A 27,310-nucleotide genomic window follows, 5' to 3' on the forward strand; every position below is an offset into this window, starting at 1 on the left:
TGCTTCTCAAAACGCTTCATATTCTCAACCATTGCATTCCTTTGATCAACCCATTCTTGAACCTTTGGAAGACGTAAATCATCATAATACCATGCAAATGGATAAACACAATGATTTTATTTGTAACTTATATTCAATTGTGATTAATCTTGATCATAAAGTTATTGATGCTAATAATAATACACATGTTATTGATGATGAATATGCGACTATTGATGTTGACTACGCTTTGCCTAATATGCTTTCACAATAATTGATAATTATTCTTACTATTGAACATAATGACTCCCAACAAAGTCCTCATTTGGGACTAGCTATGGTTCCTACTATGTTGGACATTGTTCCTCTTGCGAGGTGTCCACTTTTTCCTAATGATACAAGCCGAGATTGTGGGGAGGGGGGTGGGCGGGGGCAGTTGGGGGCGGGGCGGGGTTGCAGGCCATGTGAATCTTTAACATGGCAATTTTTGTGTGTTTTCCTATTGAACTATGATTCCCTTGTGATGTGTTGCTATATATTTTTCCTACTTTTATTTAAATGGTCCTTGTTTCTCCATTAACACAAGGTGATATAGTAATCAAACATATTGTATATATTCCTATATTTGTATATCTCTTCTTCTATATGTTTTACACATGCCATTGCTCATAAATGTATCTTTGTGTAGTCCACTTGGATACCTGTGACATGATAGTACTAATTCTTTTTGGTCTCTGTGATCAACCCAAAGAGACTCATCTTCGTAACTCTTACATGTTTTTCCTCCACTATGCCATAGTTCTACTCTCTTTTAGGGAATGATAACATTTCATATTTGACACAATATTTCATATATTATCATATGATCATACTGATCCTAGAGTTATTAGATCCCTTTCATGTTTCTCTTTTTGTTATGTGTTTATTTCCCTTGAGGTGATCTCTCCTAGGGGCATCTAAGGTTGACATAACTTCTGCCTTTCGGGAACACACTGACTTGGTGAAACATACACCTGTATAGGCTGACCGGGTCAACTTGTACCTAGAGATCTACAATTTTATGAGATTTTTAGGTTTTCTATCATGATGTCTGATCTAGTCTCAGTTTTTGCCCTGTAGTTTCCAATTTGCTATTTTCTAAGTTGAAAGATGTTTTGCACTACACATATTTGAGGTTAGTCAGTTTCTTTACCTTCCCCTTATGTCTTAGATTTGATTTCTTGCTTTAGGAGGAGTGTATATGTGTTTCTTGCAATTAAATCAATTAACCCTAGGTAAGTTACTCAATCTAACAATGTTGTTGTCAACTTTCAAGTTGCTTTCATATTGAGCACATATGTCCTCATAAGTCGTGCAAACTATCGTTCCATCTGCACTACACCATTATTGTAAAATATGCAAATTCTCCCTTCCCAGACTTCCTTGAGCCTCTTCCACCCATCTATCTCACACTTGAAATGATGTGATCATATCTCAAATTGAGCAATCAGCAACCTTACTTTTCTTTTAATAACTAGCACTCAATTTTTTTTTGATGTAATACTTTTTTTTGGTCTAATATAATAGGTCCACATAACATCTTAAATCTTTTATTTTACAAATTTGATATTTGAACATTCATATTAGTTAATATTCTACTTGCTCAGTCATTTGTTATTTTGCTTCATTTGGATATTCTTCATATGATCCACCCTCCCATAACTATTTTAGACAACATTGATCATCCATTATTATGAATCTTAACTTTATCTTAAAATTCCACACCCCTTAGGTTAAGGGCACACTTAAGGGCACACGTGATTTTGCCTTCCCCATATTGTAACACGTGCTTCCCCTAACACACAAGTTCTTATGAATATTTACTTATATGCCCACCTTTTTTCAATAACCTGTACGTCAAAATTTCAGCCACAGTTTTCGTAAAGACATTTCAGGTAACACACAACAAAGTAGGTGGGTGAAATTTTTGTTTAAGGAACAAGAACATTTTAGTAGTATTTATTTCTCTCTTTCGTTTTTTTCGCGTTGTACCTTGTACTGTAACGGTTGTTATTGTTTGGAATTATCCTCCCCGCAAGAATAGAAGAATTGGGATAATACAACTAGCCCAAACACGATGGCGTAATGTGATTTAGGATGGGTTTAAGCATGTGTATTTAAGGCAGAGAAGACGTTGACGCGTTGGATTTAGGCCGAGTAAATTCAAAGCGGGTGGCGGTTTAGTTGTGCGCGACAAGGGCTTCTCCATAAGACCGTGGTCGTTGTTCCGCAGATAGAAAAGATTAATAATGCTATCAGGAAGCTACGCAGCAGCACCAGCACAGCACAGCAGATCTGACAGCGTTCCTATGAACAATGGATCAGCCAATGGCCCAATAGGAGGAGGAATAGTTCAGTCCCCTAGAGTTGGTTCTATGGCGAACAATAATCCAGGTGTTGCTAGGCCAGGCTGGGGAACCATGCCAATTCCCATGGGTCCTTATGCTCCACAGCCTATGCCCGTTCCAGCACCAAATGGTAAGGACTCTTTCTGAATTTGGGCATTTCATAGGGGAATTGGGTTTAACTGATCTCCAATTCATATGGGTCCAAAGACTTCGAATTTTGTTTCGTCTGGGTTCTCAGTTTTAATTCAAACGTGAAGTGGGTTTGTAAAATATTTTGAGATGATAGACGCTCTTTAGGCCAAATTGTTGTTTGATACATGTTTGTTTAGAAAATTGCTTGTCTGGGTTTATCCGGAATTGACCTCGTTTTTCGTGACTTCCTGATTTATGTTTTTATGGACCCGTAAATGCTTATCTAATGTGCTTGACAAAGCTTAATTTTTCTGCAATGATGATTTTCTCTTTGAGCCCAGTAATTTTATGCGAGTAATCAGGATTGTAGTTCGGGGTCGAAAAGTTGTATTTAGAGGCAGAATTGGGTTTGTGGGCAGGTAGGATGTTGTTAGGATTAAAATTTGCAATTCATATGGAAGTTTTGTTTGCCGGTATAATTTTTCTCAACCGTGATTTTCTCTTGCGAAGCTTTTTATCTTATTTGGGTAGGTGCGATGTTATAGTTTAGGGTCTAAGGACTGCAATTCATCATATTTGAATTGGGTTTCCATGCTTGCTTCATATGTAAAGTGGGTGCATGGTTTCAGTTGGTATATAATATGGGTTGTAAGATTTGAAGTGGACATGTCTGACTAATTTTATATTTGGATGGTAACTTACAAATGGCAGGGGATTCTGGTTTGTTAATTTAGTTTGTAGTTGATTCTAGTTTGTAGGATTGAATCCATTGGTTTTCAATTGGGTTGTTTATTTTGGATCCGTTATGTAGACCAACATAGTTTTGTATGCTGACTCACACTCATCACAAATAATTATATGGAGAAGGCGAATTTTATCCCATGTTGATCTAGTTTTACTACAGGGCAGCGTATTTATTGAAACTCCTCCCACATGATTGAAGGTGCTATTCCTTGGACAGGGTGCATTGTATGTTATCGGAATCTATTTTTTGGACTATAAAGCACACATGGCATTGTTCTTTGGGGTTCATTTATGCTTCATTTGCAATAATCTCTCTCAGTTCTCTAGAAGGGCTTATATTATGGGGCAGGCGCAGAAGATAAATTTACTTGCTCCAGACAATATAACCTTTCAGTCATCTCATAAGATCTATCAGCTGAAAGTTAAAAGAGTATATAGCTTACGGCTGATAGCTGAAATACTCTTACAATAACTGTAACTACTATCCACAAAAATACTACCCAGAATCCTAAAATTTGCTGGGAACATAACAAAGTGGTTAAGCGTAAACAAGATAAACCTAAAGGTAATAACTTATAATTTATTGTCTTAATCTAATCTTTGGTTGCATTTATCCAAATATTCCCTTTTGCTTGAAGAGCTTTGTACAGGAGTTGACGTGGAGAGAAATCTAATACTTTTCAGATGAGAAATGTTAAGCTCAACCCAGAAGATTTGTCAGCTGAACTTTTATGGATATTTTTAACCTGCCACAGATAGCCAAAAAAAAGTACAAATATAACCACTATCCAATAAAACCTATACAATTTAATTTTCATTATCCAATAAACCCTATACAATATAATTTGCATTTAACCCAAATTATTGCTGGAGACCACAAAATTCTTCTGCAGACAAACATAAAGGATACATTTGTATGAACATCCAAGTTTGGGTTATTTTCCTTTCATATTGCATGCAAGACATTGAGATGGAAAAAATATGGTTTTCTGCATAGTGGTGCTTGACTATTAATTGACAAAGGCTAAGAATTAAAAGGCAACATATAAAAGTACCCGCTACAAAATGCTGTTAGGATTTGCTAGGTAAAGTGATAATCATGGAAATAAATGTAGAGATATTATTGAAGGAAATGCTTTTCAGCTTATAATTGAAATGAATGGGACCAATCTCATAACAATCGCGCCGATGTGATACTAAATTGTCAAGAGTCAAACCAATGAACAAGAGAGGTATTGTGATAAGTTTGCACAAGTTGGACAAAATAGATACACCAATGGCTTTAGCGCTCTTTGTTCTATAAATAATCATTCTAAAGTTAATCTCACAATCACGGAATATATGTTAGAATCTGAAACATTCTAATATGAACTGTCAGTTTGACAGAAGTGAAATGTAAATGGCAGAGAATATGAGATTGAAAGCCCCTTTAGATCTGACAGATTGGATTTCAACCATAATTGAAATGCACCCATTTGCATAAGACGTTCATTAAACTATACACGAGACTGGAAAAAACACCTGATCTTTATATTAATACGAGGATATAAAACTCCAAGTTACTCACATGTATATTACACCATTTCGACCTAAACTTGAATTCCATTCTATACATGCCATGATGAAAAAAGTTTGTTCTAGATGGTTCTGACTAACAATGTGCTGGTTTTGTTCTAGTTTAAGATCTTTTGTATAAATACTCAAGTTCTTCAGTAGATTCTACCAAATGCTTTTTTACTTGAGAGTTGATAGTTGAGAGTATACTTCATCTTATGATGAATGGATGAAATATTAGAACAGGTTATCATATTCCCTTCAGTAGATACATTGGCCAATGCATATTTTATATGTCACTTATAGGCTCTATAATAGCCTTGGTTTTGTAAGGAGTTATCTATTCAATATTGAATCTATTAGAAAAAAAAACAGCAGTAATTAGCCCACTGCAGATATATAAGAGGAAATCAAAGGATGCAGTAATCTTAAGCACTTTCACCATCATCATGTTTTGAGTGCTTATGCCTCTTTATAATCATTTTGTTTTGCCCCTTTGAGATGATTTTGTTTGCTTGCTTCTGTTGATTAGTGATCTTATGATGCATTGTATATACATTTCTTAACATGTAAATTTTTTTTTTGTAAGTACAAGTCAACTTGAGGAAACAATTTGGCTAATGTTAAACTTTTTTGTTTGTACAATTTCTTTTTGTTGATAACTTTTCACGGTACCATAGTAAGTTATGTTTATTATTTTCACAATATCAGGCATGGGTTTCTTCTACTTTAGTTGGACCTTTAGGGGTGACAAAAGCTTTAATGATTATTATTAGATTGCATTCTCTTAATGAGTGGCACCCCATTTTTCGGCCCTATACTTACCAGTATTGGGGAACACACATCTGTAATACAGATGTGTCATTGTTGGTTTCCATTCTCAATCTACCTTTGGTCTTCATTTGCGCCTTGTTATCCTTTATGGGTCCTCCTCTCACATGGATGCCTTTTTTTTTGATAAATAGTGAATGATTTATGCTTCCATCGCTGCAGTGTTCAAGTTCTTTGTATTTTTTTTCAAATCCTAGGTTACTTATTTCTACGTAGTTATGGTTTACTTCTAATTATGCTTTCACTGTTCCACTTCTTTTAGTTCTTTCCGTTTTATTTTCAAATCTTAGGTTTCTTTATTAGCCTAAAACATTTTATTTGTAGCAAGCTGTAGAATAAGTCCCATTGACTTGCTCTGGTCATTCAGAGGCATAGAATACTTTTTTTCTTTGTGAACATTATTGCTGGCTTCACTTGCTTTGTTTCTGTGTTGTACTGACCGACTTTAAATGTTTTTGTAAAGTTTATGGTACATTTTGTCATGCTATTAGGAATTGTGGCCAGGAGAAATTGATGAAGATAAAGATTTATTGGTGTTTTATTATATCAATTTTAAGCCTTGTGTGGTTGTTTGGTCCAATACAGCCTAATTTTTAACAAAATGCTTTCACATCTGTAGGAATGCAGGGTCAGCTTGTGTGCAGTGGATGTAGAACTCTTCTGGTCTACCCTCAGGGTGCAACAAATGTTTGCTGTGCAGTGTGTAACACAGTAACAGCAGTTCCACCTCCTGGTTTACATCTCTCTCTTACCAATTGTGCTTTATCTTTTCTATCGATTTTTGTTATATTGAGATCGTTTTATTTGGAAGTGGAAACATTTAAGAAGGAAATTACCGTCTATTATGATGAGTTTTTGAAAGCTTCATTTTTTCTTTCGATAGGAAAAAAATGCAAAATCCTACAAGGAATTGCATCCTTAGTTTGCTAGATGTTGCTAGTAGTTTTATATTGGCTAGATAGGTCAATGAGTTTGACTCAAAAACTACACAGTTAAATCCTGATAGCAATAACACAGTTTTATATTGGTTACAATGCTTGAGAAACTGAATAATGTCTAAAACTGTTTTTTGGCAGTGTCTAGGAATATAATAAGTTGTGTAAGATAGGGAAATACAAGTAACGTCACATTAAAGCATTCATATCAATAAATATAATGTTACTAGCTCAATTCAACATTTAGTTTTTGGTTGTATAAGGTTTCATGGGTGGAAATAACATCAGATGAGATACTCATCAATCTGGTGCAGTGACAACAGAGGAGATAGGAGAGTGGCAAGATACTCATTAATCTAGTGCAGTGGCAACACAGGAGATGCGAGTCTTGGCAGACCTTTGAAAACTTGCGTAAGTAGCCCGGTGTCACGATAGTATTGGAAACAAATCTCTATTTGGGCTGAAGACTACCTGTAGATCATCGCAATAATAAGGGAAGAAAATAAAATTATGCATGCACCCTTTGAGACCTTTCGCTTTGTTTATACAAGCATTGGTCAGCTAAGTAAACACATCAAGGTTTACTAGATCAGATGATCCTGCTTCCATTTAAAATATTTTTGGTTTTGGCCATATTTTTGGAATATGGCAGACAATCCTGCTTCCAAGGTTGCAAAGTATGTTGTTTAACAATGCTTATTATACAGTGAATCCCTAGGAGAGAATGGTAAGGGTAAATGAAACAGATAATATGGAATAAAGGCCAAACTAGGATGAACTCAAAACAGAAAACACAGAAATGGACTGTGATAAAACATCTAACATTTCCTTCAATAAATATAAGCTAATTAAAGATTTTGAGTATAGTGAGAGAAACAATAGTCTTTATAGATTCAAGAACAAGACATTAATGCTTGGATAAAATATCTTTTGCAATGATTTACCTGCCTTTTATATTGTTCTGGTGATTGCTAGTGCCTAAAGTACTAGGTTGCTTCTATTGTATGTTTTGTTTTAGGATATTTAATAACAAAATTATCAACTGCATGTTTATGCACATGTTGCCAAAAAAATTTCATCTATAATAATATTTGCTATGCTTAGTAATTAGTAGATACTAACAGCCCGGCAAGTGACCGCAAAAAATCATTAAAGGATCAAGAGATTGTTTGGAAGAAAAAAGTATTTTTACGAACTGCAAAAGTATGTTGTTTAACAATGCTTATTATACAGTGAATCCCTAGGAGAGAATGGTAAGGGTAAATGAAACAGATAATATGGAATAAAGGCCAAACTAGGATGAACTCAAAACAGAAAACACAGAAATGGACTGTGATAAAACATCTAACATTTCCTTCAATAAATATAAGCTAATTAAAGATTTTGAGTATAGTGAGAGAAACAATAGTCTTTATAGATTCAAGAACAAGACATTAATGCTTGGATAAAATATCTTTTGCAATGATTTACCTGCCTTTTATATTGTTCTGGTGATTGCTAGTGCCTAAAGTACTAGGTTGCTTCTATTGTATGTTTTGTTTTAGGATATTTAATAACAAAATTATCAACTGCATGTTTATGCACATGTTGCCAAAAAAATTTCATCTATAATAATATTTGCTATGCTTAGTAATTAGTAGATACTAACAGCCCGGCAAGTGACCGCAAAAAATCATTAAAGGATCAAGAGATTGTTTGGAAGAAAAAAGTATTTTTACGAACTGCAAAAATTTCGAGACTATTTCATCATATGCTGTATAAAAGTTTACTTTGCTAACAAAATCTAATTCACAATAGAAACTAAACAATGGCACACTTGAAGATGACACAATGGTTTACTTTGGTAAAACCTTTCATCATTGTATCAACAATAATCCTTATAATGCACTAAGATTTGTTGTGTTCTCAAGCCACTTGTATGCATTACAAAATATGCTTATATTTATATGCACAATTCTTATAAGAAATCAGTAAGTGGTTTTACAAAACAACAGTCCCATGCACTTAGGGCAGGGATGTCCCTGCGTTGGGGACGTGCCATTCCCAAGTCCCTCTGCCACCTTCTTTGCACTGCCATCTTGCTGCCAAAGGTTTCTACAAGCAAATTGGCAGCTGCAGTACTTGTTATAGAGAGTGGGTTTACTGGCTATTGTAAATGCCACTGCTACACACACACTACATATGCATATTTATGAATGTACGTACATGATTTTGTAATTGTTTTGATATAATGCTACTTATTATTAGTCATCTTTATGATGTTTTTTATATTCATTTTGCAATTTTGCCATGTTCAAGTATTTTGTTTTATAATTTATTAGCTCTTATAATATTATACATCATTTCGTATCTCACATTTCAAGTACTATATTTATAGTATATTACAATATTAAAGTTAGGTAGCTGCAGGAGGTATCTGTGCACCTGTGATTGCATCAGCATTGTATTTGAGATATCTGCTATGTAATCTCCTGTGAGTTATCTAATCCTTTATAATTACTTTTCTGTGGAAGAGTCATCATTTATGAATGATCTTTATTCGAAGAGCCATGTTTTTTCAAAGATCATGAAGAGTCTTCAGTGTTGGCTAATGTGTGGCTATTACAAAACTCCTTGAAGCATCATCGCATGGTGTGAGATGACAACCTGTAGCAATGGTCTTGATTTTTCTTTGGGTTATCTATTGTGAGGACGTTTTCTGAGGATTGGTTATAGAAATTGAAGTCAAGGATATTGGTGTGATCAATTTTATTGTGATTATCTGTAGGGTGTCATTATTAGAGGGGATATTTTAGCAGATTATTTGGAACAATGATTGGGAGCATCTTTGGGTCATTCCTTTCTTGATCGTTATTTGCTGTGTGATGCTGAGTTACATGGTGCTATTGGATTCATGTATGATCAATAGTTGAGTATTGAACATTATCAATTTTGAGAGATATTTGATTCTTCTACTATTGAAGATTTACTTTTGGAGCCTATTGTTTATCCTTTGAAAGTACTGTAGAGTTGTGTTGAAATCATCATGTTGGTAATCATGGTATGTGTGTTTCGGTATGAAGTTATTTGTTGACAGAAGTTAGAGTAAGGCTTTGTTCATCTTGTATGGAGTGTTCAACATATGAGTACTTATAGTAGAAGATTCATTATTTTGTAAATATAGTTTTGAGTAATTGCTTTGGTGTGTGGAGACTCAAAAGTTGTGAGCTATGTATTGAGACTCTGTCATTATCTAAAATAAAGGAGTACTATTTTGGTGTGGCTGGTTTTTGCCCCTCGAGTAGGAGGGTTTTCTCAGGGTATTTCTGGTGTTATTGTGTTTTTGATTTATCTGTTATTTGTTATGTTATTCTGATTTGTAAAACTTAACATGGTATCAAAGCGAGTTTAAGGAAAGAAACAAAACCAGATTTATTCTAACATCAAAGTACTTTTTCTTGCCCTCTACTTCGATTCTTTCAGGTTTCAAATGGTGAATGGGCTCAAAGTTGAAGAGAGACTGGATGGTGTATTGAATTTCACATCATAGAAATTGAGAGTCCTTATAGCACTAGAAGAGAATGATCTTTTAAAATATGTGAAGGAGGATATGCCTCAGCCAACCGATAATGTTGAGAAAGCTCAATGGAAGAAGAATAACATTAAAGCAAGGTTGCATGGCGACGGGGTTATTTGGGTACTTAGGGTATGGGTGTGGGTATGACTATTTTTCGAAATAAGGGATGCGGTTATGCCAATTTTTTTGGTTTGTAATTTATAGATATTTTATTAATATAAAAAAGAGTTGTACATCATGAGGTGATGCAGAGCATCCTCAAACTCCTGAAATCTGCATATTCAATACTGAAATTTTTGTCATTATAGAAGAGGCAAATCCATATTATTCCTGTAGGTAAAGTCTTCCAATACTTTTTGCTTAAAGTTTTTAGTCTTTAATCTCTTCAAACTAACCTTCGATCTTATATCCATATTCCCCAAATTGAATCTATAAAAAAGACATTGTAGCATGGTAATTCTGCTCTTAAAAATCAGATTTTTGGCTACTTCAAATAATTCATACTAACTGAAAATTATATCCAAATTAGAGGGGTGCATCAAACCATTAAATAGAATTTATTGAACCAACTCCAATGTTAAACTCCAAAATCAGCAGATTACTCCCACAAGAATCAGTGCCCTAAAGTAATATTAAAAATTAGAATGTTCAAACCATAAGTGAATCTCGTAACGTGGCAAGATCTGCTCTTTTCAGCCCACTTAGAATCTGATTTTTATGTCAAATAAGAATTAAAAATCAGAACTTTCCAAACACCAATCTGATTTATGAAGACGGTACCCATACTTGTTCAAACTAAATTAAAGTATAGTCTAGTGAAATCTGCATTTTATGCATATAATCTAGAACATGAAGGGACCCATTCTAAATTGGACTTCTTCATTTAGAAACCACAAATTCATTTCATAAACAGTTTGCTATAAGGTGGCTTATTTTTTTTTCAGATTTATGCTCTTACCCAAATTGAAACTGTAAAACTGATTTCAAATCCATGAATCAATAATACACTCGATACTACCATGCAAGGATTCAAATACTTTTGTGCCCAAACTAGACTCATGAATAAATTGATTCACAGAATTAAATGATAAACAAATACTCAACACATTTTGATTGCTTCAGCATGAACATAAATTCTATGCCATTATTTTGGGCTCTGCTTTGTATTCACATAATGGTCATGACTGTCGACAGTCAGAGGGCTGATGATGTTTTCATTTCTCCCTCTGCTATGATATTTCAATTACATCAAGCCCTTTTTATAATTACTTTTGGCAGTTACTAATTCTTCTTTTTGGTTACAAAAGAGTGTTCAAATTCCCTTAACAACACATGATTTACAAATTGCAAAATTCCCAATTTTTGCAATGTTGTTTTATATTTAAATAAATTACTATTGTATTGAACTCTTTCACATTTATACCATTGGCCTTCCATTGAAATTTAGCAGATTAAAATGATTTTCCAAGGTGCTCTTGCACCATACTTCTGCCCTTGAAAAAATTTCCATGTATCATGGAAATGTTTTTTCTGATAACCTGTAGATAACTTTGCCTCTTTGTCTTCATTTTCTTCTTTGATACCTTTGCAGAACTTTGTCTTCAAATGTGACTCCCATTAATGGAGTTTGAATGGTTGCCTTTAGGGTGCTACTCTAGAGTTAGGTTCACTCCTCAATGCCACATCTTATACAAACAACTTGCCTCATCCAGGGGTCCTCTCTTGCCTCTCTCCCCAGGTCTTTTGGCAACCAACTGGACCTTCTTCTCAGGCCTTGGACCATCTTCTATGGCCCTTTAGGTAGACCTTCATGTACACCTCCCTGTAGCTAGTGAACATGCACCTGCAACCAAAACTCATCAACTCCATTTTATCCTTCGCGATTCTTTTTAGCAATCTCCATATGACTCTTAATATATCAGAGAGTTTTTGGCTACTCATTCATTGATACTTCAAATTGTTATATTGAGAATTCTAATTAACTTTCATCCCTTTTCTGTTTTTCTTCTCTTAAATCTATATCTTTTAGCATCAGCTTATCAACACAAGCTTGGAACTAGGTTTCTTATCTTATCTTATTGCCATGATAGGCAATTACTTGATATTTTTAAAAATGAATCTCTAGTTCTTGGTTTAGAAAAAAAAAGTAAATTTTTTTTTTTCAAAAATGTGTTGTTCTGCATTTTGTCACCACAAAATGTTGGTAACAGCACGAAACTTTTTCAAGCTATTTTTGTGTTTCTCTAAGCTTGAATTTAATAGTCAATTGCTTAATGTTGATCGGTCGATCCATTCCAATTCATATATCAAATTTTTTATTGAAGGCCTTCGTCAAGTGTTTTTCGTTTTGCTTTTTGTCGAGCCTTTGCTTGATTTTTGAAACCTTCATCGTCCGTTCTTTGCTTTTGAGTTTGTGTTTGTTGGTTTTTTGACCTTTGGTTTTGCTCATGTCATGCCTTTCGTTTTTCCCTTCGATTCAGTCTAACTAGAGCTCAATCAAAGTTGTTAGTCAAGAGATATGTTTGTTTTAGTGCCTCAAAAGTGGACCTTTTTGGTGCAACATCACAAATTAAAAATATGATGTTATATTTTTAATTTGACTTAGACACTTTTTGAAAAATATAACTTATATTCACTTTTTGTCATATTTTAAAGTTACTTTAACTTTAAATTTTTTAACTTAAAGTGACTTTAATGCACTTTATGTTATAATTTTAAGTTGAGTTACATTTTAATTTTTCACTTAAAGTAACTATATAACTATATAGTTCCAGTGTAATTTTTGGTTTTTAAATCAAATGCTTATTTAAATGTTACTTTTTAAATGATGTTTATGTGTTATATTTTTAAATGTGATAAATAAATATTGTTTATGGCCAATTTTGTAACATTTTTATAATTTTAAGTGAATTAAATGAGAAGAAGTCTTCTAAAGTGGACAGTTTATATGCAATTACATGAAAATCCATCAAAAGTGGACATCTTACATGTCACTGCATATAAAGTTCACTTTGGTGGACCTTTTTGATGCTACTGCATTAAAAGTGAAGTTTTTATGGTTTATAACTAAAAAGTGAGATGTATTTTAAAATATGCAATAGCACCCAAAAAGTGCGATTTTGATGAGATGCATATTTTAAAACATGCAAGGAACCCAAAAAGGTCCGATTTTGACCAAAACCATGTTTTAATATATGCAATAACACTCAAAAAGTTCGATTTTGAAGAACAACATGTTTTTGCCCTCTAAGAACTCGATTTTGATCACGAGTAGAGATTTTCTCAATGGATTTGCATGAGATTTCTTCTATTGGAGGCGTTTTTGATTGGAAATGAGTTTTCTTGCATTTAAAATGGATTCAACAAGCTAAAAAACATCTTTGGAGGCTCCCATCTAGGGCACGTTTTTGGAGAAATCAACAAATAAATCTAGTTTTGCTCCGTATTTTCACTCCAAAGCAAATTAATTTGGCTTCTTTTTGGGATTGCATTACATATTGATGCATATTTTGGTGTTTAAACACCAAAACATTTTGATCTTGCATCATGGAGAAACACATCTTTTTGCTAAAAACGTCCCAAGCATGTGTTCTTCAAAACATTGGATCTTGGAGTGTTTTTAGGGCACGTTTTGGTATCTTGTACCAACTTCTCCTTGATTGCTGTCTTCTACCATTCAAATTTGTGGAAGTTTGAAAGATTCAAACAATTTTGAAGAATTTTCAAACATTGGAGCATATTTTTCCTTCATTTTTGGCACATGTAAGTGGACTCTTTCTTTCTTGTTTTTAATTCATGCTTATCTTGCTGATTTTATGCATGTAATTTCTTGATGATTGCCACTTGTTGAAATCTTTGCCATGTACAGTTCATTTTTTCCTTAAAAAATGAAGTTTTTGTTATTTTTCATGTTTTTGGTTCTTTCCCAAGTCCCAATTTCGAATTCGTGTGTTGAAGTGCATTGCATCTTGGCATGTTTGAGCCACTTTCAAAAGGTACATTTTTTCTTTTGTATTTTGTGCTTTGTGTTTGCTTGCCAGTTTTCTCCACTTTGGAGAAGTCACAAGTTCTTCCCCAAGAACTTGTTCTTGCTTCACTTCATGCGAAAGCATCATCACGTTCCACTTTTCGTTTCCATGTTAGAACACCTCATCTCTCACTCAACAAATGCGATTACATGTTTTCCATCTTATTCACCATTCAGACATGCATGTAGTCTCATTTTCTACTTCCATTTTCACTCATCTTGCTTTTTGCATCCATTCGCACGATATGATTACACGAAATGTCTTACGTGTAATTGCATCCAAAAGGTCCGATTTTGATTAAAACTCACATTTTGAAAAGTCAAAAAGATATCATTTTCATCTCCCATGTATTTTAACTTCCACTTTTCACCAAAAGTGACTATAAAACTCATTATCCCTCTTCCATTTTCTATTTCCGTCCCACCATATGCATTTGTGCCTTCGTGAGCAAATACATGTTTTCGCATTTTTCCATGCTTTCCATCTCATCCTCCATTCACACTTACATGTGAAGTGCATCCTCCACCTGCATTCATATCTTATCTCACCTTCCATCTCTCGTTACATGTTGCACTTACATGCATTCATTTTTCATGCAATAATGCCTTGAAAACATTAAGTCACTTTTGAAATCAGCAACCTTAATTTGCATGCATTCCTATGCGTTTCACCATCACACATTCTCATTTCATTCTGTTTCATTCCATCTTCCATATTTTCACTTTCATAACACTTCATTCCGTTTTCCATTCATTTCATTTTCATCCATTGCATATGCATATGATTTCTCTGAGATCATTTCGTTGAATCTACCAATTCTCCAATTTGTTTCCAAAGCTTTGTTGATCACAAATCAACTTGTATGGCAATTCCATCTAATGATGTATTTATGTTTTGGGATTTTTGTGTTGTAGTACAAGCACAAGAAATGTCCTCACCGTCAAAATCCAAAGGCAAAATGAAATATAAATATGATAAAGAATTGGCTTATGTAGCTCCTTTATCAGTGATATTTATTTTGGATAACGTGATGGACACAAAGATTGGTCATGTGGACATGGCTGATTTGTTATAGAGAGTTGAAACTCCAACTAGTCAAGAAATGAAGCTTATCAAGAAAAGCAACATTCACTTGGTGTCTACATTTCCTATGGTGGCTATAGAATCTGACTTCATTCGCCGATGTGCACGACTATTTACTCCAAAGACGAAGACTATCAAAGATGACGACGACAAGGTTATCATTAGCCTTGATCTTGAGGTCATAAAACAAATCTTCAAGGTTCCACATAAAGCAAAATGTGCAGATTTGACCAAAGAATCATCTTTAGCACGCTGGAATGGGCAAAAGGGTTATTATCAGAAATATGTCAACCTTTACTGGTTAGACAATAAGAGAAGCAACTTCTCTAGATGGCCAAAGACCACTTATTGGTCTAACTTCAAATAAGAATATAAGGATCTCATCATTCATCATTCTTCTCAGTAGAATTCGTGGCTTTAAAGATTCTATTGATTTTGAGCCATGAATGTATAAGTTCATGTTTCAAATTATGGAGAATAAAGAACATATCTTTTAGGGAGAGCTCATCAGCATTGCACTTTGCTAACAGATAGGCAACGTGGAAACTTCAGTACCCTTGTACATGAATTCTTGCCTTGTTTACATTGCTGTTGGGATCTTTCTTTGGTCTTTCTACCAAGGGATATCCTCTTCAGGGTCCTATTTGGAATTACTATGACCAAATCACTTTGGTAAATAGTAAATTCCATTACAGAAGAGTCCAAGATGCCTTCTTTGAGCATTTTCAGTGCTTGTTCAATAAACATTTATCTGTTAAAAGTATCTGATGCAGCATGGGAGAAGGTAAACCAATATGGCTGTATTTTTATTCAGGTTTCTACTTTTACATACTTGATAGTTGGATATTTTAAAGGCAAGCTGTGTACCTTACCTATGTATGTTATAGATCAAATCATCTTGATGGAGCTAGCTATACAACTCATGGATGTGCAGAGTGATCAACATGCTATGCATAGGCCTAGTTGTGGCATTACCTCAGCTGAACTTTTGGCTATTGGCAATTATTTGATCATTTCTGTGCCTAAAGCAAAGAACATGAAAGCAGAGTTGCAGTTGATCACCTTGAAGAAGTTCAAGGCCAGATTTGATTTTGACTACCGAGAGATGAACTCTCAAATGAAAAGAGCCTATACTCACGTTCATCGCATTGAGTACATTTGGATTGATACGAGGATAGAATTTGACATCATGAAGATGGACTACTGCAGATTAACCTTCCAACAGATAATTGAGCCTAACATGTTGGAAGTCCCTTTAGATTTCCAAGTTGAAGATGATGACAACATCTTTGATCCGAAGTTTCATCAAGCTGGCTTTGATAAGAAGTGTCCTTTTCCTATCCAGTGGCAACAAAAGGAAGGCACGTCTATCATGGACAGGTTTCAATCCATCTAGGTAAACATCCAATAAATGGTTGAAAAGTAAAGGCCTAAAAAGAGTAAATCCTGAGATGGGCTTGGATTGTGGAAGTTTTGATCCTCCTGTAGGAAACCATGGGGAAAGATGATGCCTCATCCTCTGATGCTAATGGTTTCCTCAAATTCAAATTGAAGGGCGGAAAAGGAGCTAATTCATCTCAAATTCTTGAACCAATTCAAGAATTTGTGGAAGAATCAGAAGAGGAATTGGAAACAAAATTTGATAAAGGAGATTCAGATGAAGAAGGGGAAATCATGATCATATCACCTCCAAAGCCTACACAAGCTTGTACATCTTCTATACATGAAGAGCCTTTTCTGCATGAGGTTGATGATGATGTGGATTCAGTCTTCCAGTCTCAGAGGTTAATACCATGGCTCTTCTTATTTCCTTTGTTGCTCCTTGCATCCCTGCAAATGAACAATATGAACATTTAGTGAATGTGTTTGAGGATTTTTTGACTCTTACAAGTGGTCAAGTTTCCCAACTTGATACATCTTCGACAGGGTTTGAGCTTTTCGTGACAAAGTCTTCTTAGCATGGTCCTATGCCTTCGCTGTGCAAACTAAATCCTGCTCTATTACAATGGAAATACAATCAGAATCAATGCCAGTGGTCTCCACTATAACTGCTTTTGCTTCTACGAATGAAGGTTTCAACCTACCTACATGCTTGAGCAAAATAACAATGAAGAGGAGAGAAGTGGTTGTTCCTCTGGACAATCTTCCCGTTAAGAAGACCAAATCCAAATCTTTGAAAGATAAGATTGTTTCTAGGATTTTGGTTGATTTTGATAAAACCAAATTTGTTGAAGTTGTTGAGCCCTTGGTAGATAAACTTGTTGAGGAACTTACTCGTTCTGATTACAAGTGTACCAAGGTTGAAATTGGAAAGCAATCACGTTTGAGTGGTTTGTAAGATGCTCAAGATGCATTAGCTAATGTATCAAAGAGCAATCACGAGCTTTGGGAAAAAAAATCAACTGAAATAGGAGGTCTCTTGTTTAAACGAAGTCATTTGGCAACAATCTTCTCAGAGTGTTGTTGTTATGTCTCAAACATCTAAAGAGAGAAAGCTGGTTGAAGCTGCCAATTCTTGGATATAGGAAATCATTTTTGAAGGAGTTCGAGCCATCACGGAAACATTTGCAGTAATTAGGTGCGTCAAATAGATGAATGAAATGGAGCGAAATTTAATCTCTTCTTTAACTCAAGAAGCAGATAACTTGAAGGAAATCCTTGATGATTGGGATGAAATGATGAAATTTGATCTGGATGCCTTGGTCTCATGTGACATTCCTCCGTCATGTGAAATGTTGTTTAGATTTCAAGGACTCATTGGTTACAAAGAGGAGACATTGAGGAAGCTGATCATAAAGTTGCAGGTGGCCTTTGGAGATTGTCAAGCAGTTGAAACAAGTGTTACTTGTGATTTGGAACAGATGGGATGTCGTGTTACTGATGACTCTAGTAATCTTATTGCAGTAGAAACAGTAAACTCATAATATACAATCAGGATCAATGCTGATGTAGATTCTAAAGACTTTGCTTCACACACGATGAACAAGTTTGTCTTGTATAAATCCTTGACAAAACACTTGTTAGATACTACAACAACAAATTTCAAAGTTGTGCAATTAACATATGCAAATGCAGTGAGAGTAGAAGCCATATCAAAGACCATGGAAATCGTTGATCTTCCCATAGTGCTGACATCGTCAAATTCAAGGCACTGAGAGATTGTTGTTTTGTTTTTATTTCATGTTAGTAGTTGTGAAGGATGCATTACATGAAAAAGTGCAATTACATGTAATGCGAGTTACATGTGTATGTAGAAGATGTAATACGAGTTGCATGTGCAGTTGCATGTAACCCTTTATTTTCTCCTATAGTTAGACTAGCTCAAAGTTGTTGATTTGCTCCCACTTTTTCCTCTACCTTTTTCTTGACTCTTGTGCCTATACAAAAGAGTGCCCTCTCATTGTAAAATCATCATCATCTTTATGCAAGAGTGTTCTGGAGAAATTGTGCAAGTAGAACTTTGTTTGTGTAAGCATTATTTTGAGAGAAAGTGAATATAAAGGAGCATTTGAGTCTTAACTTTGATTAAGTGAGATTGTTACTTGCATGAGTTATAAGCTTTGTCTATAATTCATTTAAGTTATCTTTGATTCATGTTATCTCGTTTTCTTGGTAATTGTATCTCGTGAATTGAATAGAAAAGAGTTAAGAAGCAATTGGAGCCAGAGCTTTGACTAGGAGCAATTGTGGAAGCGTATAGCTAGAAGCTTTGTCTGTAGCTTATATTTTCGTTCTTAATTCGCAAAATAGTTCAATTTTTTTTTTACTTTTAGGAGTCTTTGTGACCTAATTGTAAAGCTTTTCCATATAGAAGTACGACCAGACTTAGAGCCACACTGGTACGTTTTCAGCTAGCGTTTGTGTTAGTGAAGGTTTATCGGTATCACTGTTTCCAGTGCTTGATAGAAGTGTAGTTAGATATTCACCTTGCCCATTACTCGCTCTACGAGTAAGTGGATTATTTCTTGACAGATAAGAAGAAAAGATATTGGTAACACCTATGTTATAAAATCTCTTGACTTCTTGCTTACCTTGAGTTGATCCAAGGAATGGTGAGAAGGGGGAGCCTTCCCTTTAAGGTAGGCAAGACTCTGTCTCACACGTTGTGGCTGGTCATCCTATTTTGCTATTGGATTTTTACCCGAAACTGTTGGTTGGAAAATATCCACCCAATAAAATGCATGTTAGATTTTGGTATAGTTTTGCCTTGAAAAATTCTTAATTAGGTTAGTCACTAGCAAAAGGCCCCCCTCAGGCAATGAGGTTTTCCTTATTTAAAGTGAGGAAGGCTTAAATCCTAGTAACCTTATGTAAACAGGTTCATTCCTTTTTAGATCAACAAAAAAAGTATGGAATTTCTATTGAGGTCTGTGATCGATACATCTAAGTTCTATTTTGGGAAAATGTGGTATATCCACTATTAAAGTGCACTGAGAGTTTCTATGTTCAAGTTTATACTAAGTTGTCGATTCGGGTTCAGGGACGGATTCGGGTTTAGGGTTTGGGTTCGTGGGTTCGGGCAATTTTTTTTTTTCCCATTTGGGTTCGTGAGTATATATATATATATGCAAAAAAAAGAGAAACATGCATAGTTGTAAAACTAACTTACGAAGTCATTTCATAGTATGAATATATTAATGTTACTTGATCATTGATCAATGCCAAATGTCAAAGATAAACATTAAATACTTGCTCATTAATCAATGTTAATATTGTAAAGAAAATCATACATTGAAAATATTAAAAAATGATATTTTAATGTAATTTGAAACACTTTTATGGCCCAGAGTCCCAATTAGGGGGCCCTGCCCGGACCCAAGCACGAATCCAAACCCAGACGAATCCGGATCCGGAGCCGAGCTTGAGGGTCCGAACTTGGTAACTAAGGGTTTATGCCATGTCATTACCAGTGTTCTTTTAAAAATTTACTGCATGTCTTAGAAACATTTTTCAAAGCTGGAAACTCTAAGATTTGTCGAACATTCTGTGTTGATTGCATTGTTATTTTTTTCTAGGAGGTTTTAACATTTGCACCTTGGAGAATTATATTTGCATGCTGTGTTTTAAGGTGATATTTTTGTTTCTATATATAGGGACAGAAATGGCTCAGCTGATTTGTGGAGGTTGTCGCACATTATTAATGTATGTTCGTGGAGCAACAAGTGTTCAGTGTTCCTGTTGCCACACAGTTAATCTTGCAATGGAAGGTATATGTTTTAATGTTTATTGTCATGTCTTTGTAAATGTCAGAGAAGTTCTATGCATATTAAATTTTTTTAGTATGAAGGTCTTCAGTGTGTTTATTTGGCCTTTTCATTACAATGTATCAGTTGATTACAATTATTCATCCATGTTATTTCTATTATAGTTCTCGTGGTCTGAAAATAAATACATGGGGAAAATTAATTGCAGCAGTCTGGCATTAAATAGAAAACAAACTTTTAAAGATGGAGTAGGACAAAGATGCATTTTTACCATATTGCTTATATGAAGAATAATTGGAAGTAAAGATTGCGCACACATGTCTACATGTGCACATGCAATCAATTTGAATAGATTTTCTTCAAAGAGGACTTCTGTAGTCTCTTTGAACAAGCTGGATGGCGAATGATCCACGGTGTAATCATTTATAATGATTTTTTTTTTTTCAAAATATGGAAACTATCAAGTAGCAACCTAAAATTAATTTCTTCTGAATTCTTGATTTCATGTTTACCTTTCCAGTTTCCATCTTTATCTATTGTTTGTTCCTTTCCTATTAACTGAAAATGGTTGATAAAATAGAGCTTGCTGAAGTTTCTACAGGATGGGAAACCTTCTTATATTACACGAGCATGAGATTGACTCGAGTCTAATTATCTGGATCCTGTACCATCAGCGGAACCCATATGAGGCTACATTGCATAAGATACATATAAATGATGGTATAATTTTAGTGAGCAGGTGATAATTGTAGATTGAGACAATATACATTTATTTATGTGGGCAGTTGGTCTATCAAACTCCCTTGATTGCATCTTGACACAAATTTATTTAAATTTGATGTTAATAATACTGCATCCTAATTATGGTTGGCATAACTTTAATATGTCATCCATTAAATTTTAAATCAGTAAATTACCCCTGCTATAACTACGATGCATGGACTGCCTCTTTCCAAGTTCCTGATCAGCTTTCATTGATTCATCATACATCTGCTTAGATGTGTGCTCTTAGGATCATATATACACAAGCAATTGCACCTTAGTGTGCAATAGGTATGTGGAAGAGTTATGACACAAATTTATTTAAATTTGATGTAAATAATATTGCATCTTAATTATGGTCGGCACAACTTTAATGTGCCATTCATTAAATTTTAATTCAGTAAATTACCCCTGCTATAATTACGATGCATGGACTGCCTCTTTCCAAGTTCTTGTTTAGCTTTCATTGATTCATCATACATCTGCTTAGATGTGTGCTCTTAGGATCACATATACACTAGCAATTGCACCTTAGTGTGCAATGGGTATGCTGAAGAGGTGTGTAAGATCAAATAAAAAGAAATGGTCTATTTTTTGCATGCATTTATGTACTAGATGATTATTAGATTCCATTACCAATATGTTTCTAAGTTTTCCAACGATATGTTAATGTTGTAGCTTTAGTTGCATTGAATGGACCTAGAGATAATCCTTCTATGGTCATTTGTTAATCATCAATTAGATAAACTCTCCTATATCTACTTATATTATATATTATATAATGTATATATATATGTTACACATAATTATGTTTATATAATATTGGTAAGATATTGTCTAATGATGATTAACTTATAATTTACCATATAGAGACATGTCTCTTCATGGGACATGTCTCCTCTTCTCATATTTATCTGATATTCAAATCTGCATTTGGAACACACATAATTAAATGGTAGCGTTATTACATTTAGAGGAAGCGATCCTTATTACTCAACATGGTATCAGAGACCAACTGCAAATGCAAGACAAAGATTAAGGAGATGGAGAAAAGAAAGGGTATGGAAGGGGGATTCACATCGGTGCAGACTCCTATTCGAAGTTTGCTAAATCGTGCCTCACAAATAGGTAATACAAACAAGATCTCTGACCAAATACATATTGGAGGTGTAGAGCGAAGTCCATTGTCCACACTCATGTACTAATGCACGATGGAGTTATATATTAGTAGCAGAGGGATAATGGCATTGCAACATAATACTTATATTAGCGCTTGTGATATTGTGGCGTACAAATGACATTAATTATAGCATTCTTATCAGGACGGGGGTCACGACAACCACTAAATAATGAAAATCCTTTATATTGGCCCAATTATCACAACAACATGGGAGCTACCATAGTATACATAAAATGAGGAAATTGAGATTCATCTATAGCAACAATTAAATAGACTCTTAATACACGTAGCATTTGGAAGATTGAATCGCATGGTAACTTTATAAATTTGATATTTATTGTGTACTAGAGATTTAAACCTGCATGATGGAAGAAATTCTTCTAGACTTGTAAGTGTTTGTCCTCGATGGTTTACTTTTGGTAATGCAATAGGGTCATCCTTAAGAGTTGATGGTGTAATGGAAATAGCATGTGTTCCTAGGGAACATACTAATTGTCTCCACCCTTAAAATTGAAAGGAGTTATTTAATATTATGTTCATACGACAACGGAAGGAGGAAATATGTGAATAAATATATGAATTCCAATGTTTGGAAATTTTAGTATTTGCTGTAAATAAAAATGCTTCCGATGAGGATCTTGTAGTCATCGCTGATACAAATGCTGAAAAGCATGGTGGTGTCATTTTCATGAGATGCTATTGACTCTACTCTCTATGCCATTTTCCTGCTTTTTGGCATCCCTTGATTAAAGGAGTCAAACTATTGTGTAGGCGCAACAATATTTAGTGGGGCTTGAAGAATTAAGGTTATAATTTGTATTAAAGGAATATTGTCGATGGATTGATCAAATAAAAGGGAAATCAAAACTGTAAGACCCATGCGAAAGTGGTATGATAGCTGGACAAAGTACACTCCTCGTGCGACATATCTAGAGGTAATCACTATTAAAACCGATCAAATGGGATGATATAACATTGCTTAGAAGGAAGAAGCAATTATTAAGAAATGGACTAAATATATTTGACTTGACGACAAGAACATTATGAAGGTCAACAAGGAGTGGAAGTGACCCAAACATCAGCAATAAAAATCAAGTGTATTCTTGTAATGATGTCCTATCATAAGTCCACGTAAGAGTACCTCTCATCGCATTGCTTGCTTTGTTGAAGATAACGAAATTCATAGAATTTTGGTAATTAAAAGAAGAGATTGTCAGAAATAGCGCTTTAGGTTGATAGATCCATCAAATCATATACGAAATGCAATATGAATTGCAATTTTATTGTATTTTGATATGTGAATTGTTGAGGGAAAGGTTGCATTTGTGTCTATCAGTCAACTTCTTAGAGTGGAGAGCTTGATCAAATTTCCATAGTCATTATTGATATGATACGAAGGCATTATACATCATCGTCTCCTACACTACACTTCTCTGTATTCTCTATCTTTTAACGTTAGTGAACCCTACAACTCTTATGATAGTGGTCTTGTGAAGGCATATGAAGCACCAAATAGACATGTGTGGATAAGATAAGATAAGATAATAATATTATTGTCCAACAAGAGACCAACTGGGGTCTAAGGGACTAGAGGATACAACAGTACAAGAAAGAATGAAACAATTGGCACACCAAATGGTGTCCAGGAAAGAGCAAAACAAGAAACCAATTAAAGGGAACAAAAGACGAGAAGGACTAGGGATCCTTGCTCGGTGAAAAGAAGTCAAGCCCTGAAGGATAAGGCTCAATACAAATAGGGGTCCGAGCTTGTCTTAGAGAAGCACTGGAAGTAGGGTGCCACCATCTGAGAAAGCCGTAGTGAGATCTAACTGATTTGGTATGTCCAACGATGGTTGTAGTGAGTTGTGGCTCATACCTCGCGAAGGAGATAAAGACGGAAAAAGTGTGATGAGCTGATTGGAGGCCTGACTCTGAGGAAACATGAGCTGTAAAGTATGGTCCCGTAGTTGGGAGGTCTCTTGGATAAAGAGCTAAACATTGCTGGTTAGAGTAGCTGAAGAAGGCCGAAAGGATATGCAGTCTTTGAATAGGCAATAGAACCTGTCTCTAATCTCATAGTAGATAGGGCACCTGAAAATGAAATAGGTCTCAGTCTCAGCCTCGGATAAAGTACAAAGGCGACAAATGTGTTCCTCATGGGACAAGTGGTGATCCGTCTGGCACCGAAGACTTTGATCATTTTTGCAGCATCATGAAGCAACATATACAATAGAGATGTATTTATATCAGAGGAAATTTCTATGCCTACCACAAAAAATAATTATTCTCCTTGGGAATTAATACAACAGAGCTTTTAAAATAAAGAAATCTAGTCTTCTTCATATTGTAAGAGCTTGCAGATACCTTTTCTTTTTATATATGTTGGATAACCCAATAAACTCGTATTGGTCTTTGTATCATCAAGAAGACCGCCGTACTTAACATTCATACAACTACAAACAACTGGAATCATTGGTGAAATTTTGAGTGCTAATATTAAAGGAACTAAAAAGAAGGATTATAGGAGGAGTTCTATGCATTCATGGATATTAGGGCGGGGGCCCTAGCTTGGTTGGCTAAATCTTCCCTGTTGCAGAGGGTTGGTCACGGGTTCTAGTCTCCCCCATCCCCGTGGTATCCGTGGGCGTGTTGCGCTAGCGCTACCGGTCACGTTAAAAAGTTTACCCGGCGCACTGCAGTTTATAGGGGGTCTGTGCTGCACCTGATTCCTGCAATCTAATTAAAAAAAAAAAAAAAAAAAAAGGATATCAAAATCTTAACAGAAACTTTGATACAATATCCATGTTTGTAAAAAAATTCGAAGGATTATAGGAGGAGTTCTATGCATTCATCTATATCAAAATCTTACACAGAGACTTTGATACAATATCCGTGTTTGTAAACAAATTCTTTGATATGCAGAGAAACTTTTCAAGTAAAAGCCTCAGTCAAAGTTCAGAAATTCACTAAATTAAATGAAAACCAATTGCCATTGAGAGGATACATTTGATTATAGAAATGATGAGAAGGATATTCCTCATCTTTACAACTTTCACAAACAAAAAAAAAAAAAAAAAAGAGTGTCTTAAACAAGACAAGTTGAAAAATAAATACCGTGAAGGAACTAACATGGGGATCTTGGGGAACAAAAATTGATTGGAATTGTCAAAGAATATATTCTTGCTCTTCGAATGGAGGTCAAATTAGACCTTATTGCATTCTTAGTAGCAACATATTGATTCGCCCGTCATTAGAGTCACATAATCTACTACAGGCATCCTTGGACGAAGAGAGAATAAGTTAGAACTTGAGTTGTAGAGGGAGAGTGCAAACTCATGTAGCAATGTGACGACTAAAACTCCATGTTTTGGTCATCACTGGAATCAACACTACAAAATAGAATGAATAGGAATTTTACATTGTGGCGGGTACTAGTCAATGTTCCCACGTGAACCATCTTTAGAGGGAAGATGTTCCATTCTCAAATAATCTAAGAAGACAATTTCTGAACTTTCGTGTGCAAATAAGTATTCTTATATTTTATTTATCTACTCATTGTAGTCTCTCTCCTATTTGTAATTCCATACATACTAGAAGAGTTATTTGCCTTGATATTTTCCTTTATCTTTGAGGATGTTCTTGTAGGAAAAGAAGGTTGGTACTTTACACATTCTACCAAATATTGTGCAAACTCAATCTTATGATAGTAGCCTTAAAGAAGTTGTGATCTAGAATTCTTTAGTCATTTGATGATCAAGTTGGATAAAGTGAGTCTTTTGAAGCGAATATCCTTGATGATTGAGATTACGAGTATCCTTCTATATAAAGAGGGAGTCTGACACTTGTGCAAGGAGGTCAGAAGGTTGGTATCAGTTTTAGAGAGAGTCTGACATCCCAATCAGAAGCAACCTTGAATAAAAGGTCAACAGATTGAGAGGGAGAAGTTTGAGGTGAAATTCCTTGTAATACATTCTTCATGAGAGAGAAGCTTGAGGTGAAAGCCCTCGTTCCACCCTGTAGGAGCAGCTATGGTGGATCCACCTTTTGACTTAGTTCATAGTGGATATCATTAGAGTTACTATTTTGCATATGTTGATTATGTCATGAAAGGTGATGATCTTTCATCGATGTAATTGTGTGGTCGCTATTGTAAGGTGACGATCTTAACAATGGATTGACTTGTTATCATGATTGACTACATTATTTAGTTGTCCCAGAGTGCTGGGTATGTTGATAATGAATGTATCATGATAGGCTACATTAAGTTGTCATAGAATGTCGGATATGTTGATAACAAACGTATCATGATAGACTACATTAAGTTGTTGTCTTGGAATGCTGAACATGATACTTGTCATGATGGAGAACATGAGATATTTACTTGTTATTTGATAGACTAATTGAGTTGCTGTGCTGAAGTGTGCTGGAAATTAGAGAACTCATATCCTAGAACATAGTCCTTTGGTAGGCATCATGAACATGATGCCAGTGCATATACCAAGAGAATATAAGTGTGATTGATATTTCTTATTGAATCAAACTTCAGATGATATCGAAAGTTGACGGATATATGTTGATATCCTTAAATATGCCATTTCAAGAATATCATATTGATATTATATCTCTTTATATGTTTGAGAGCTTAAAGTGTTCTATAACAATCCTCCCTAGCTAAGAGGGAGTGTTAATGTTGTAGCTTCAGTCAGATTGAATGAACCTAGAGATAATCCTTGTATGGTCATTGGTTAATCATCAATTAGACAAACTCTCATATATCTACTTCTATATATATATATATTAAATATATAATATATTTTATATATAATGTATATATATGTTATACATAATCATGTTTATATATTATTGGTAATATATTGTCTAATGATGATAACTTATAATTTACCATATGGAGACATGTCTCTTCATGAGACATGT

At 34.7% G+C, this 27,310-nt stretch overlaps 1 protein-coding gene across 1 annotated transcript in view; it reads left to right on the forward strand.

The window, feature by feature from the left end:
- The first annotated feature begins 2,204 nt into the window (after positions 1–2,204).
- Positions 2,205–27,310, forward strand: part of LOC149546764 (protein LOL2-like) — a 58,537-nt gene continuing 33,431 nt past the window's right edge. The window contains exons 1-3 of the mRNA XM_089791347.1: positions 2,205–2,496; positions 6,247–6,360; positions 20,323–20,436. Of these exons, the coding sequence (XP_089647473.1) occupies positions 2,268–2,496; positions 6,247–6,360; positions 20,323–20,436 (457 nt within the window). The 5' untranslated portion in view covers positions 2,205–2,267. The remainder of the gene's footprint in view (positions 2,497–6,246; positions 6,361–20,322; positions 20,437–27,310) is intronic.

The sequence above is a fragment of the Cupressus sempervirens genome, chromosome 7, assembly GCF_028749045.1.
Source record: "Cupressus sempervirens isolate cs-2001-9-10 chromosome 7, ASM2874904v1, whole genome shotgun sequence".
Lineage (NCBI taxonomy): Eukaryota > Viridiplantae > Streptophyta > Pinopsida > Cupressales > Cupressaceae > Cupressus > Cupressus sempervirens.